We start from the raw sequence: 13,121 nt of genomic DNA, 5'->3' as shown, positions 1-13,121 counted from the left end.
CACAAGACCGATGAAAGACTACATTACCCACGAGCTACGACAGTGCCCTATCCCTACTGTTTCTCAATCTATGGGTCGCGGCCCGGTAGCCTACCTGTGAGAAGATTACCATCGGACCGCCGGCCGACCCTCTCTGCCTTCTTCGAGAGACGCACCATTCGGCCGCGGCCGCACCCATTCTTCTCGGTCATATTGCTGCGCGAAGAATTTCTCGCACAGAAATAACATGCATATCATATGAAACTGCAGAACCTGACCTTTCCAATGGCGTTAGCCGCTAGTTTCTATGATGAACGGTTCGCGAGATAATTAGCCTTGACAATTACAGTTACATACAAAAATGAATGTCACATTCAGTTCTGCGTCATACCCATTCTTCTCTGTGAAATATTTCACAATTTCGTAACTGCCCTATGGCAAACTACATATCAAAATAAACAGGAGATCCTACTGATTCCAATGGCGTATAGAATGTCTCTGTATAATTAGCGGTAATCACGAGAAATTCTTTTTTTTAAATCACATCAAATCAATCATTTTTTCATACCTCCCCATTTTCCCCACTTCAAAATAATTTATTTTTCATATCAGAAGTTGTATTCAGACCCCGTGTTTGTCATACTGTATAGTCATGGCAGACGCTATGCCATTTCAGGACCCAAAATAGCAATAGAAAGAACACTTACAGTCACTTTACTCTCTTGTTCTGACTTTTGATCTTGAATCTCTGTTCTTGGCCAGTTGTTAATATTGTTAATTAAATCAATGTAACAAGTAGGCTACAGCCTATTTCACAGTTTTCTTCAACTGGGCCTTTAGCCCAAAGGTTTCTTTAAGGTTCTAGGGCCTTTAGCCCAGTCTGTTAGGCCTAAGTAGGTTATCACACTGGTCTGGTTCATGTTGTTTTAATGGTTTTTCAGTATTCCATATGTGAATTAGAAAAAAGTAGGTTATTGCTTGAAAGAATGATTCAATTAAAATAGTTTTTGAACCAACACATCCTAAAAACTGATTTTTTTTTTCACCGCACAAATGTCAAATGTCGGAAAATTAGAGTTCCTGCACTTATTTTTTCCCACTTCAAGCACTGCCCATTCGTACTTCAGTATTTCTACTTTACATTACTGTACTTTACATCTCTGCTAGGAACAGATTGGAAGGGTCTATGAATTATATTTGTTACTGTATAATGTTTCTTATATTCTATGATTTTATGATTTGATAACTTAAAGATTTTGACAATTATTTTCTCTTTGCATGTTAGGTGGCCGTCCAGAACATGTGCAGATGCGTGCTGAGTTGAATAAAATCAATGCTACCATGAGTGAACACAACAAGAACCTCTCTCCATACCAGTACCTCACAGCATTCTCCCAGCTCATCTCACGCATATGCCACTCCAGCAATGATGTGTTTGCTGTGCTGCAAGAAATTGTGGCCAAAGTCTTCCTGGCCTACCCACAACAAGCCATGTGGATGATGACTGCCGTGTCCAAGGTCAGAAACATTGAAATCCAGTAACCTGTGGTCTCCTGAAGAAAGATAGTCATTTAAGTGTTCTATTGTATAATTTTCAACGTAAGACTCTGTTTTTGTTTTATCCACAGTCGTCATATCCCACGAGAATGAACAGGTGTAAAGAAATTCTAAGGAAGGCTGCCAACCTTAAAAGCTCACTAGAGAAATTCATAACAGATGCCACCAAATTGACTGACAAACTTCTGGAGCTCAGCAACAAGCCGGTAAAGAGGTTCTTACCAATTACAGTGCATGCAAAGTAATGCACTGTACTGTTATCAGGTAGCTTTTCGAGAGCCAATCAGAAAAACTGCTCCCATTGGCCCTCATTTATGAAACGTGCGTACAACCAAAAACAGGCGTACGACAGGCGTATGTTGACACATTTGATGGCTTAGGATAGCCATATAGGACATGATTACTTTCTCTTGGCAAACGCAACTTTCATAAGTTATATATTTTTAATTATTTGCAATGGCAAATGGCAGTGTCATATGGTTTTGTAATGAATGTATTTATTGTATGATGCGTTCTCTCTGCGTAAACAAAGTCTGTTGCGCTTAAATTGCTCTAGTTTCCCACTTCCCTGATGAAACTTCTAGCTGTCAAAATTAACAAGGTTCAGCTTGACGTCACTGTGGCTCGAGTTCACAAATGTTTCTCTTTTGGACGTATAATGCACCTTCATTTCGTAAATTATAGGGGTGAGGCCATTAAAACGAGCATATACTGTATAGGGGCGTGATATTTAAATCACGCTTGTTTCCAGCCGCCACATTTATCAACACACGTTTATCGTTACGCTGGAATTGGAGTAATACGAAAGTTTCATGAATCACACGTGAGCCCCGCCGTAAGATGATTTCTGCGCTCAGATGTACGCTGGTTTCTACACTCATTGATAAATGAGGGCCATTGTCTTTCTGCATTAAGCTGCGAAGGTAGCCTGGCTAGCACCGACCACTTCTCAAATGAGACGTGGTCTGGCAACCAGACGTTATAAATGTACCGTCAGAACGATCCAAAAAAGTGCTAAAACTTTGACCATTGAGCCTATTGCTGTGACAGATAACAGTTTTGTTTTGGAGTCGTGGGAGAGAGAAGTAGCGAGCTTCTGCCATGTTCTCGTATTTGAAAAAATGGCCAGATCCGTTCATTGGGCGCCACGGATGTCTATCAAATGCGCATAGTTCATCCAACCCGGTCTCACACCCAACTCGTCGAACGAGGACGCATGCCAAGTGCCCTGGCGGCAGCCGTGGCCTACTGGTTAGGGCTTCGGTCTTGTAACCTGAGGGTTGCCGGTTCAATCCCCGACCAGTCCACGGCTGAAGTGCCCTTGAGCAAGGCACCTAACCCCTCTCTGCTCCCCGAGCGCCGCTGGTTGGGCAGGCATCTCACTGCTCTGGGTTGTGTGATTCCCCTCACTGTGTGTTCACTCACTGTGCTGTGTGTTCACTAATTCGGTTAAATTGGGTGAAATGCAGAGAACTGAATTTCCCTCACGGGATCAAAAAAGTATATATTCTATTCTCTTCTATTCTGTCAATATCGGAAGCCGAAGGTGCCTCCGCGCGTTCATATGCAACGCGAAGGGCTGCCATTGACATCAGTGTAAATCCTTTGGCGTCGAATGTAGACGCAAGAAGGCAACGGAAACTTCTCGGATGTTCTGTGATTGGTTACCAACATCAGACTGCCTTAGCAGCGTGAATGAAATCACTGCACAAGGCAGGATGGGAACACCCAGGCTACTGCGAAGGCACCCTGAAGGTCAATTTATAATTCAGGCGACAAGTGTTGCTTTGACCAAATAGGGCAATATTTGTGTGTATGCTACGGTGTCACGTACATCACAAATTTTGAAACAGCACAGACATCGTCGCATGCATTTATCCGTCTATCTTCCCATGTATCCATACTCACTCAAGGCTTTCTATGTGTATCTTGATATTACTTCATAAGCAGAAGTAATGGTTAGAGGAAGCTTCCCTGATCTACTAGTTTTTCTGTTCATCTCTACTCTTTGCATGCACTGGTATGTATTATTGGAAATGCATTTACTTTAAAATGGAATACTTGTGTCAGTGTTAAAGAGGAACAATGCAGGATTGGCGATTTCATCTCTGGTTTCGGTTTCGTTTTTCGTTTTCGCTCGTTTTATGCTTGCATATTTCTCTGCAGAGCTTCCCCGACAGCTTTAGCGTGTATATTTATACATATATAGGCTATATATAAATATATAAATTGCAAGCGTGGTTCTTCTTGTTCCTTACGCGTCTCTGACTTCCAGATGTAAACAGCAGACGATCGTTCATCAGAAAGTTGCAAGGTTGTAATAGCGGATAGGGACACTAGGGGCGGGAGGAAATGTGACTGTTTTCGATAAAACTGGTCAGTCAAGCAAAACAACGATTTTGAAGCGATTTTATGACTATGAAAAAGTTGCATAGGGTCTCTTTAACACTAACATCAATCTAAAATATGAAAAGTGTTTGGTCCAAAAATCTAGCCGTTATTTTATCCATTGGTTGATGAATTTTCTTATACACAATGAATGCTTACTTATAGACTTAAAAGTCTCCAGCTTCAAAACAAAATTGGCTTTATTGTGTGCTTCATAGCCTCTTCAAGTCATTAAATTTATTTCAGAATAAATTTAATCGAGTCAGTACCTTTCCGGAAATGTCGCAGCTGCAGCTAGCAACGTTTTAACAACACTTTATTAACATTTCCGGAAAGGTACGGACTCGATTAAATTAATTCTGGACTCTCTATCCGACCACATAAAGACGTGGGGATACTTCGGTTTGGCTTTAGGGATCCTCTACTCACTACCACGTAAGTGTAGTGTTGTTTGGAACAGTAGAAGAGGTATAAAAATAGCGTTTTGTAGCGGCGAAAGGACATGCCCGAGTCACTTCCAGGCTAACGAGTTTTGGCTAAAAACGGTGAGCTTGAACTTTCTCAAAATACATCCGAATGACATGATTTTGGTGTCAACTCCCAATAGTCCGAAAAATTTATCCAAAGTGCATTACACTCCGGATTATCCCTTTAAGTCATAATGATTCATGATATATTAATGGATTAACTAATGCGTAATTCATGCATTAATTCATGCATTAGTTCATGAGAATTCATGTACCCTTATTGTAAAGTGTTACCAAACTCTTTGAATGAGAAGGTGTGCCCAAACTTTTGGCCTGTACTGTACATTATACTGTAACCCTGTGCTCAACATTTTAAAGTAATAATTATTATAATAACCTTAAGGTTTCCCTGTGCAGGTGGATGGGAACTGTGCCAACCTCAGCATGAATGTTCATTTCAAGACACTCAAGTTGCTGGTCAAGGATCCCACATTCAGCCAGATTCTTATCCCTCTTCAGGCTGTACTCATCCCCACTTTGCCGTCCACTGGTGGGGCTAACCCAAACCATGACGCCTTCCCTGGGCATTGGGCTTACCTGGCAGGTTTTGATGATGCGGTCAGTCTCTCCAATAACATCTCAAGTGTACTGTTCTTAGGTGTCCTTGTCACTGTTAGAAGTGGAATGGGTAAGAAAATTTAGAAAGTTGGGCCTGGCTGCTTCACACGGGCAGATGAGCCAGAGCCCTTCCAAAGATTCATCCACTTAGAAAGTAGATTCAAACACTGCAAAAAAAAAAAACTCTATCCAAGTGTTGTAGTGAGTATATACTTTCAGAAAATATATGATTTATGTGGTTGAATCGGTTTCCCCTACATGGTACAGCCCAAAAAGGTATCAGCCAATACTAATATCCAATGGTTTGCTGTATGCATGCAGCATAATTTGACTTGTCTTATGCAAATCTTTCTTTTTCATTTCTCACCCTGAACAAGGGCAAAATGCACCATTGAGATCTATTGAGAGATAATGTTATGTATAGAGCAACCACTAGGTGCCACTAAAATCACTGAATCACTGAATTGTAGGGGTGGGGACAAAACATATTGATCTCAATGGTGCATTTTGTCCATGTCTAGGGTGGAAAATGAAAAAGAAAGATTTGCATAAGACAAGTCAAATTGGTGTTTTTAAAAAGAAGAGGTAATGCAGATTAAAGAAAAAAATATAAAAAGAATCTTTGTATTTTCCCACAAGGTATTAGGGTGCTCTGAATATGAGATCCAAATTTTTTTTTCAAACTTGTGAGGTCTGCTTTTCAGTCCCTGATGGATTTACTTTTCTCTTCATTGCTTTTTCGGAGAGTGTTTCTACTGATCTCAATCAGGGGGAAAAAATCAAGAGCCTATGTTGAGTAAAAATATGTCTTCTGTAAGCCTAAACAGAGCTCAGCCAAGAACTCCAATAATATTTTGATCAACTTTGAGGGACTGCTATGACCATGCAGGATCATCCAGACTACTCGTGGTGATTTTACTGCATACTATTCCTATTAATGCACCAGCCTGCAAAATTTGAGCCTCTTACAGAATCTAGTTCTTGAGCAATGAGCTTGTGAACTTTGACAAAAAAAGAGGCAGAACAAATTTGACACTCCCCTCCCCCCATAAAACTGGCTGTTGCTTGAAAAGTATTGATCTTAGCACAAAAACATTTTACAGAGTGTCTCCTGGGTAACATAGGCACGCATGTTATTTTTTTCTGATTTTTTTGAGACGCAAGTGCGTGCGCTCTGGTTGATTTGACGTGGAATGACCCCTCTGTTTGGAATGTATTGGAAATTAGATGATTGGACAAAGAAATGTGTCAAAAAAAGAGAAAATCCCCAAAATCTGACTCTGTAGTTTAACATCGGTCACAATTGTGACCGTCTTCATGTTCACTCATGCTATGAGAACGCTGAACAAAGTTCACATATTTCATTTGCATCCCTCCATACTAGACACCTTAAAGATTATGTGTACCCAAACTCTTTGCCCTCTTTTTTACATAAACATACTTTTCTAAGCTTTAGTTTGGGAGCTTTTGGGTGGAAATGTTCTGGTCAGGGTGCAACCAAAACATAAGCAGCTCTGACCATGTGACAAATTACACTACACATTTGGCACTTCACATATCTAACTGAGACCCTTTCAGGTTTCCATTTTTGGGGAAAATGTATTGATAATTCATTCAATTACATCTTTAAAGGCACAGGAGCAAAATTTTATTTTCGGTCACAATTGTGACCGTTGGGATTAAACGGGTTAATATCTAAGAAATACCTGGTTAATTTAGCTTACGTGCATTTTTAATGATTTCAAATAAGAGACTGTGAGGTAGTCTTTTTCCATTTGCGCTGAGCTCTCCTGCAGGCCTGCCTGAGAGAGTGGGTAGTCTCATCCAGTTGCTGTTGTAGTTCATAACTTTAAAGCAACACTAAAGCACTTTTCCTCTGCCACATGCACGCTATTTGTTTATCCAGCAAATAACGATGTCCACAGACAAGGTAGAGTATGTTGCACGATTTTATGAAAGAATGATGCATTGCGACATGAAAGTAGGGCAAATTTGTAGTTTCTTATGTCTCATTTCGTCAAACTACAGGTACGCTACCCGATCTGGTAAAGTTACATAGTGCGGTTATAGACGATAGAGGGCCGCAAAGTGAATGCAGAAGTGCCGTTCACCCTGTTACAAGTTGATGAACCACTGAAATGATTTGGAAACATTAAGGTACTAAACACTCTTTAGTGTTACTTTAAAGCATATAAAACCAACCCATTCCCAACTTTAAAGCATATAAAACCAACCCATTCAACCAAACCAACATTCAAGTTTGTCATGAGTTGTTAATAGGCTTATTAAAATATACACTATATTGCCAAAAGTATTGGGTCACCTGCCTTGACTCGCATATGAACTTAAGTGACATCCCATTCTTAATCCATAGAGTTTTATATGACGTCGGTCCACTATTTGCAGCTATAACAGCTTCAACTCTTCTTTCCACAAGGTTTAGGAGTGTGTTCAAGGGAATTTTTGACCATTCTTCCAGAAGCACATTTCTGAGGTCACACACTGATGATGGACGAGGAGACTGGCTCTCAGTTTCCGCTCTTATTCATCCCAAAGGTGTTCTGCTGGGTTGAGGTAAGGACTTTGTGCTGGCCAGACAAGTTCATCCACACCAAACTCTGTTATCCATGTCTTTACTGACCTTGCTTTGTGCACTAGTGCACAGTCATGTTGGAACAGGAAGGGGCCATCCCTGAGCTGGACTTGGCCCCTTAGTTCCAGTGAAAGGAACTCTGAATGCTACAGCCTATTAACCAATAGATTTTGGTCAATTCCATGCTCCCAACCTTGTGGGAACAGTTTGGATGGCCACTTCCTGTTCCAACATGACTGTGCACCATTGCACAAAACAAGGTCCATAAAGACATGGATCTCAGAGTTTGCTGTGAATGAACTTGACTGGCCTGCACAGAATGCTGACCTCAACACGATAGAACACCTTTGGGATGAATAAGAGTGGAAACTGAGAGCCAGTTCCCTCGTCCAACATCAGTGTGTCAACTCACAAATTCGCTTCTGGAAGAATGTCTAAAAAATCCCATAAACACACTCCTAAACCGTATGGAAAGCCTTCCCAGAAAAGTTGAAGCTGTTCTAGCTGCAAAGGGTTGACCAATGTCATATTAAGCCCTATGGATTAGGAATGGGATGCAACTTAAAGGGATAGTTCGGGTTTTAAGACACGAAGTTATATGGGTTCCCTGTCAGCAACGTTGTGCATCAGCACTGACTTACCCCCCGACAGCGTCCTGTGAGCCGAGATCCAGCCGGTTTTTGATAGTTTATGATGCCGGACTATTTTCTTCAGCAAGTTTCTGGGGTCACGAAAGTAAAGTGTTTTTCTTCTCAAAACCATATGCGTTCAACAGAGTGATATATTTGCACCACAAAAACGTTGTCCAGCTGTCAGTAGCGCGCAGTGATAGGAATCGCGAAAAATAAGTAAGTGATAACGAGGTTTGAATTTTTCCTGGACAACGTTTTTGTGGTGCAAATATATCACTCTTTTGAACGCATATGGTTTTGAGAAGAAAAACACTTTACTTTCGTGACCCCAGAAACTTGCCGGACTACTTTCTTCAGCATCAAAAACCGGCTGGATCTCGGCTCACAGGACGCTGTTGCGGGGTAAGTCAGTGCTGATGCACAACGTTGCTGACGGGGAACCCATATAACTTCGTGTCTTAAAACCCGAACTATCCCTTTAAGTCATTACGGGGGTCAAGGCAAGTGACCGAATACTTTTGGCAATATAGTGTACTTAATACTGTGTAAATCTTTTTTTCCAATGATTGCATTGAAATTGGTGCAGTAACAGAGAACCTATTAATTAGACCCAGGCATTGGTTGAACTTGCATGTATATAAAAATGCATGTTTTCTTTTAAGGTGGAGATACTGGCCTCACTGCAGAAGCCTAAAAAGATCTGTCTAAAGGGCTCAGATGGAAAATCTTACACCATGATGTGCAAACCAAAGGATGATCTGAGGAAAGATTGCAGGCTGATGGAGTTCAACTGTCTTATAAATAAGGTACACACAGGCTTTATTTTGGGGTAAAATGTACATACATGGTGGAAAGCTTGGATTGTGGAATGTTTTTAAATGTGTTGCTGTATGCTGTAATATGTTACTGGAACACAGCTTTTGTGTCAGGCTATATCTTTTTTTTACTGAAAAGTTTGTTCTAATAAACACCTTGGCAGATTTTTAACTCATTGAGTGCCAACAACGTAATATTGCGTTTTTAGTTCCCATGCGTAGAGTGCCAATAACGCAATATTGCGTTTTTCGCTTTTTTTTTTTTAATTACGAAACTAGACACTCTAACTCACCTTATGTGTGATTTTTGGAAGTCTATCATGAAGAGAACTGAAGTAGATGACGATTGAAAACTCATGAAATCCTACAATCCGGACATTTTATCTGGGCATTATCACAACGCAGCATTTGATTGATATTGCTGCATGAATTGTGTCGAATCAGGCACGTCAAGTCAATACAAGGTCATTTCGTAATTTTATGGGTTCGTCACAAGGTGGCAGTCTCAACAATGGGATAGTCTATCCAGCGTTAGTTAGTAGGCCCTAGATCAGTGGGACCGAGCATCGAGGATCGAGGAGAGAGTTTGAGAACCACCCCAGGAGTATAAGCTATTGAAGAGGTAGCCTTGCTGCATGACCTGCAGCGTATTATAGAGATATCAAACTGTTCATTGACATAGGGTGCTTTAAATACACGTAGGCTAACACTTCCCTTGATCATCACTGAAAAGTACAAGTTTCCGCGATTGCGTTCACATAGCAGCTGTGGCGGCAACATAGGTCGGCAGCAGGAAAGGTTCCGGTGGTAGATATACGGACATATGAATTCAGACAGTACAACAAAAAAAAAGCCCCTTCGGTAAAAAGTCCGTGATCATTGCGGAAATGTACGTCTGTCTTAAAGTGGCTTATATCTCCGTTTCTAGAGGAAAATCAGGGATTTTGATGACAACCAGCCACTGTTTAGCTTGGGATTTCTCAGGAATGGAGACACGTAGAGATAAACGGTTTTCACCCACTGAGAGCTCAGAGTCTCACCTTTCAAATGAGCCATAGTATATGTCCATAACTATAACATAGAATACGCTGTGGCTCTACTAAAATAGTCAAAAATTATCTAGCTTGCCGGCACTCTGGGACATAGCTTCCAAAAACAATGCGGCATTCAATGAGTTAAGAGGTGTGCTTAATATATTTTATCAGATCACTTGATGACCAGCTGTAACCAATGAAACCAGACACTATTGTCAAAAGTATTCACTCGCCCATCCAAATAATTGAAATCAGGTATTCCAAACACCAAGGCATGTAGATTGTTTCTACAAACATTTGTGAATGAATGGGTTGCTCTCAGGAGCTCACTGAATTCCAGTGTGGTACTGTAGGATGCCACCTATGCAACAAGTCCAGTCAAGAAATGTCCTCACTACTAGATATTCCACAGTCAACTGTCAGTGGTATTATAACAAAGTAGTACTGCAGAGTCAATCGCTGCAGACCTCCAAACTTCATGTGGCTTTCAGATTAGCTCAAGAATAGTGCATAGAGAGCTTCATGGAATGGGTTTCCAAGGCCTGTTTCCAAGCTGCATTCAATCTGAATCAGAATCAGCTTTATTGGCCAGATTTGCTTAAACACACAAGGAATTTGACTCCGGTTAATCTTTGCTCTCAAGTACAACACTCAACAATAACATAAAAAAACGTAAAAATTGAATAATGGCAGTTAAGTTCAAAGTTTATTGCCATGTACTCAGAAATGAGCATTTATGTAAGGGATGATGGACGACCAGGGGCGGAGCTAATGGTTCACTCTAGACTAGTGATGTGTCGGTCGCGAACGAATCAGTTCTATCGAACGGGTCTTTAAAAAGAACGACCTGAACTAGTTCACGTTACACTTTGGCTCCGTTCGAATCGGGTAAAACTGCTGCCTTCTAAGATATCTAACTAGAGAGCAAGGCAGCGAAGGCCGTTCGAAACCGATTTTCGCTGCCTTCTAAGATATCTTAGAATTCCCGAATAACGGTCAATTTTGAAGGCAGCTTCGATGTACACTTCAAGCTCCCTTCTACCCACAATCCTTTGCGTCCACGTCTGAATCTCGGTGAAAACAAAACAAACATGGCTGCCGATATCGGTAAATGACTGCCGAGTCTGTTGAAATGTCATTTGTGTGACGTTATTTAGCTTGGATTTGTGGAAAGTAGATTGAAACTAAACGATTTACTACATGGTTATACCATTGTTGTACCCACTAATAACGCCTGGTCTGAGATATTAGCTGTCAGTTAAACTATTTTATACCGTTAGCCTGCTAGCTTACGTAGGCTAATTTAGTTTAACGTCAGGCTTTTGCTAACGTCATACCGTAGTGTTAACCAAAGATTCTAGAGTACTACGCTCATTTTTAAACGACGCGTTTAAACTAAAGTCATGTCTAGTTAGAGAGCTCTCTATTTAGGGAGGGAGGCAGTAGGCAGCTGCCTTCCGATTCGAACGGAGCCTAAGTCCTCGTTCGTCCCTTCGTTCGTGCCTTCGTTGCTGTGTCCACATCAACCTACTGCTGCTGTGCCAAACCAATCATAAATGTTGTCTGTACTGATTCTAAGACGTTCTCATCGAATTAGCCAATCAGAGGCAGGAAAGCATAGCAACCGTTTCCATGAAAGAAAACAAATGTATTTCGCGAGTGGGAGAAACTTGGTTGCTAGCTACATATTAGCAGAGTGTTAACGTGGGGTAATGAAGGATCTTTGATATTAGTGGTGGATTGTACATGGCCATGGTAGTTCAAAACCATACAAATAGCTATAACTTCATATGTGCACTTTTAATCAACAGTGACCACGTGTATGTCAAAACATGAGTTACTAACGTTCATCGTTCATCTCGTTCGCGAATCAGGATTTCTCCTCGTTCATAGCTCACTAGCTTGCAGCAGGCACGGTGCAGGTCGCTCGTTCAGTCAGTCACTCGTTCTTGCCTTGTTGGCTGTACAGCAGATGCTCTTTTTATGGCTCTGTTGCCTAAATGGGGACTTGAAACTGTTTTATTAATATAATCGTTCTGCCAAGCCTTTAAACATGCTTGTCGGGATATTGGATTGTTTATTTATGAATTAACACGTTTTTAAAAAAATAAATAATAGCTGATCTAGCCATATCTAGCCTACTTTATCCAGCCAACCTTAATTCAATGTGTCAATTTAATGTCAAGGCGAATACAACAGTGCTAGCTGTTGTGTTGTCAAAGAGTACACATAATATATTTGCCTTTAACTGCTGACCGTTTGTACGATCGTTTGTGAACGAGGAGCTGAGACCTGTGCATTCCATTCACCGCTGAATTACATTATACCGGAAATAAAACTGAACGAACGTAGGAACGAACTATAAGAACGAATCATCTTGGCGAACTGAACGACGCGAACTGTGTCATCACCGCGAACGATAAAATCCACCGCTACTCTAGACGGTGCGGTGACCTATAGTTGACACCCCACCCCTCCGCCACCGCCGCCGCTTCAGGCTAGTATAGATCATTGAAATGGATTAAACGAGTAGTAGGGCTGCACAATATATAGAATTTTTATCACGATAGCGATATTGGCTTCCCGCGATCAAATTCGCGTTATCGAGCAATATTTTAATTGTGTCATTCCGTCCATAGAAGGCTGCGTATTAAAGATCCTCCGCTTTAACCATAGACAGTAAAACCCTCTCTGCTGTTTTTTTAAAGCCACTCTAGCGCTCTGTAAACCACTGTCTGATCACATGCCTCCATGAGCCAATTAGAGTTGCTCCCTGCACCGTGCAGTTTAGTTTCTATATAGACACCATCACAGAGGATAAAGTAACGTGGTGAACCACAACAGGTAGCAGTCCGCAGTATTTCCCACACATATAATTCGGGGTGGTGCGCCACATATTCAACGCCGGCCGCCACATATTGCGTTTCGTTATTCATTTATTTTTTAATGCTATTAAAAACTATATCAATATTGCTCAAAATTATCGTGATAATCATTTTGCCCATTATCGTGCAGCCCTTACGAGTAGCATCTCGCCT

General features: G+C 41.1%; 2 protein-coding genes and 1 long non-coding RNA gene across 5 annotated transcripts in view; 1 reads left to right on the top strand and 2 right to left on the bottom strand.

Moving 5' to 3' along the window:
• The window catches only part of atg9b (autophagy related 9B), an 839,198-nt gene that overhangs the window by 684,042 nt on the left and 142,035 nt on the right, over nt 1–13,121 (bottom strand). The gene's annotated exons all lie outside the window — the stretch shown is intronic.
• Nucleotides 1–13,121, bottom strand: part of LOC134060480 (uncharacterized) — a 48,964-nt gene that overhangs the window by 6,724 nt on the left and 29,119 nt on the right. Inside the window, exon 2 of the long non-coding RNA XR_009935190.1 lies at nt 4,989–5,061. This is a non-coding gene — a long non-coding RNA (uncharacterized LOC134060480). The remainder of the gene's footprint in view (nt 1–4,988; nt 5,062–13,121) is intronic.
• Nucleotides 1–13,121, top strand: part of atr (ATR serine/threonine kinase) — a 163,624-nt gene that overhangs the window by 133,046 nt on the left and 17,457 nt on the right. For all 3 annotated transcript variants that reach the window (XM_062517190.1, XM_062517183.1, XM_062517177.1), the window contains exons 38-41: nt 1,265–1,497; nt 1,608–1,742; nt 4,809–5,009; nt 8,897–9,040. In XM_062517190.1, the coding sequence (XP_062373174.1) occupies nt 1,265–1,497; nt 1,608–1,742; nt 4,809–5,009; nt 8,897–9,040 (713 nt within the window). The remainder of the gene's footprint in view (nt 1–1,264; nt 1,498–1,607; nt 1,743–4,808; nt 5,010–8,896; nt 9,041–13,121) is intronic.

The sequence above is a fragment of the Sardina pilchardus genome, chromosome 2 (genome assembly GCF_963854185.1).
Source record: "Sardina pilchardus chromosome 2, fSarPil1.1, whole genome shotgun sequence".
Lineage (NCBI taxonomy): Eukaryota > Metazoa > Chordata > Actinopteri > Clupeiformes > Clupeidae > Sardina > Sardina pilchardus.
The sequence above is the reverse complement of the archived record's forward strand: the minus strand, read 5'-3'. Positions and strand labels throughout refer to the sequence as shown.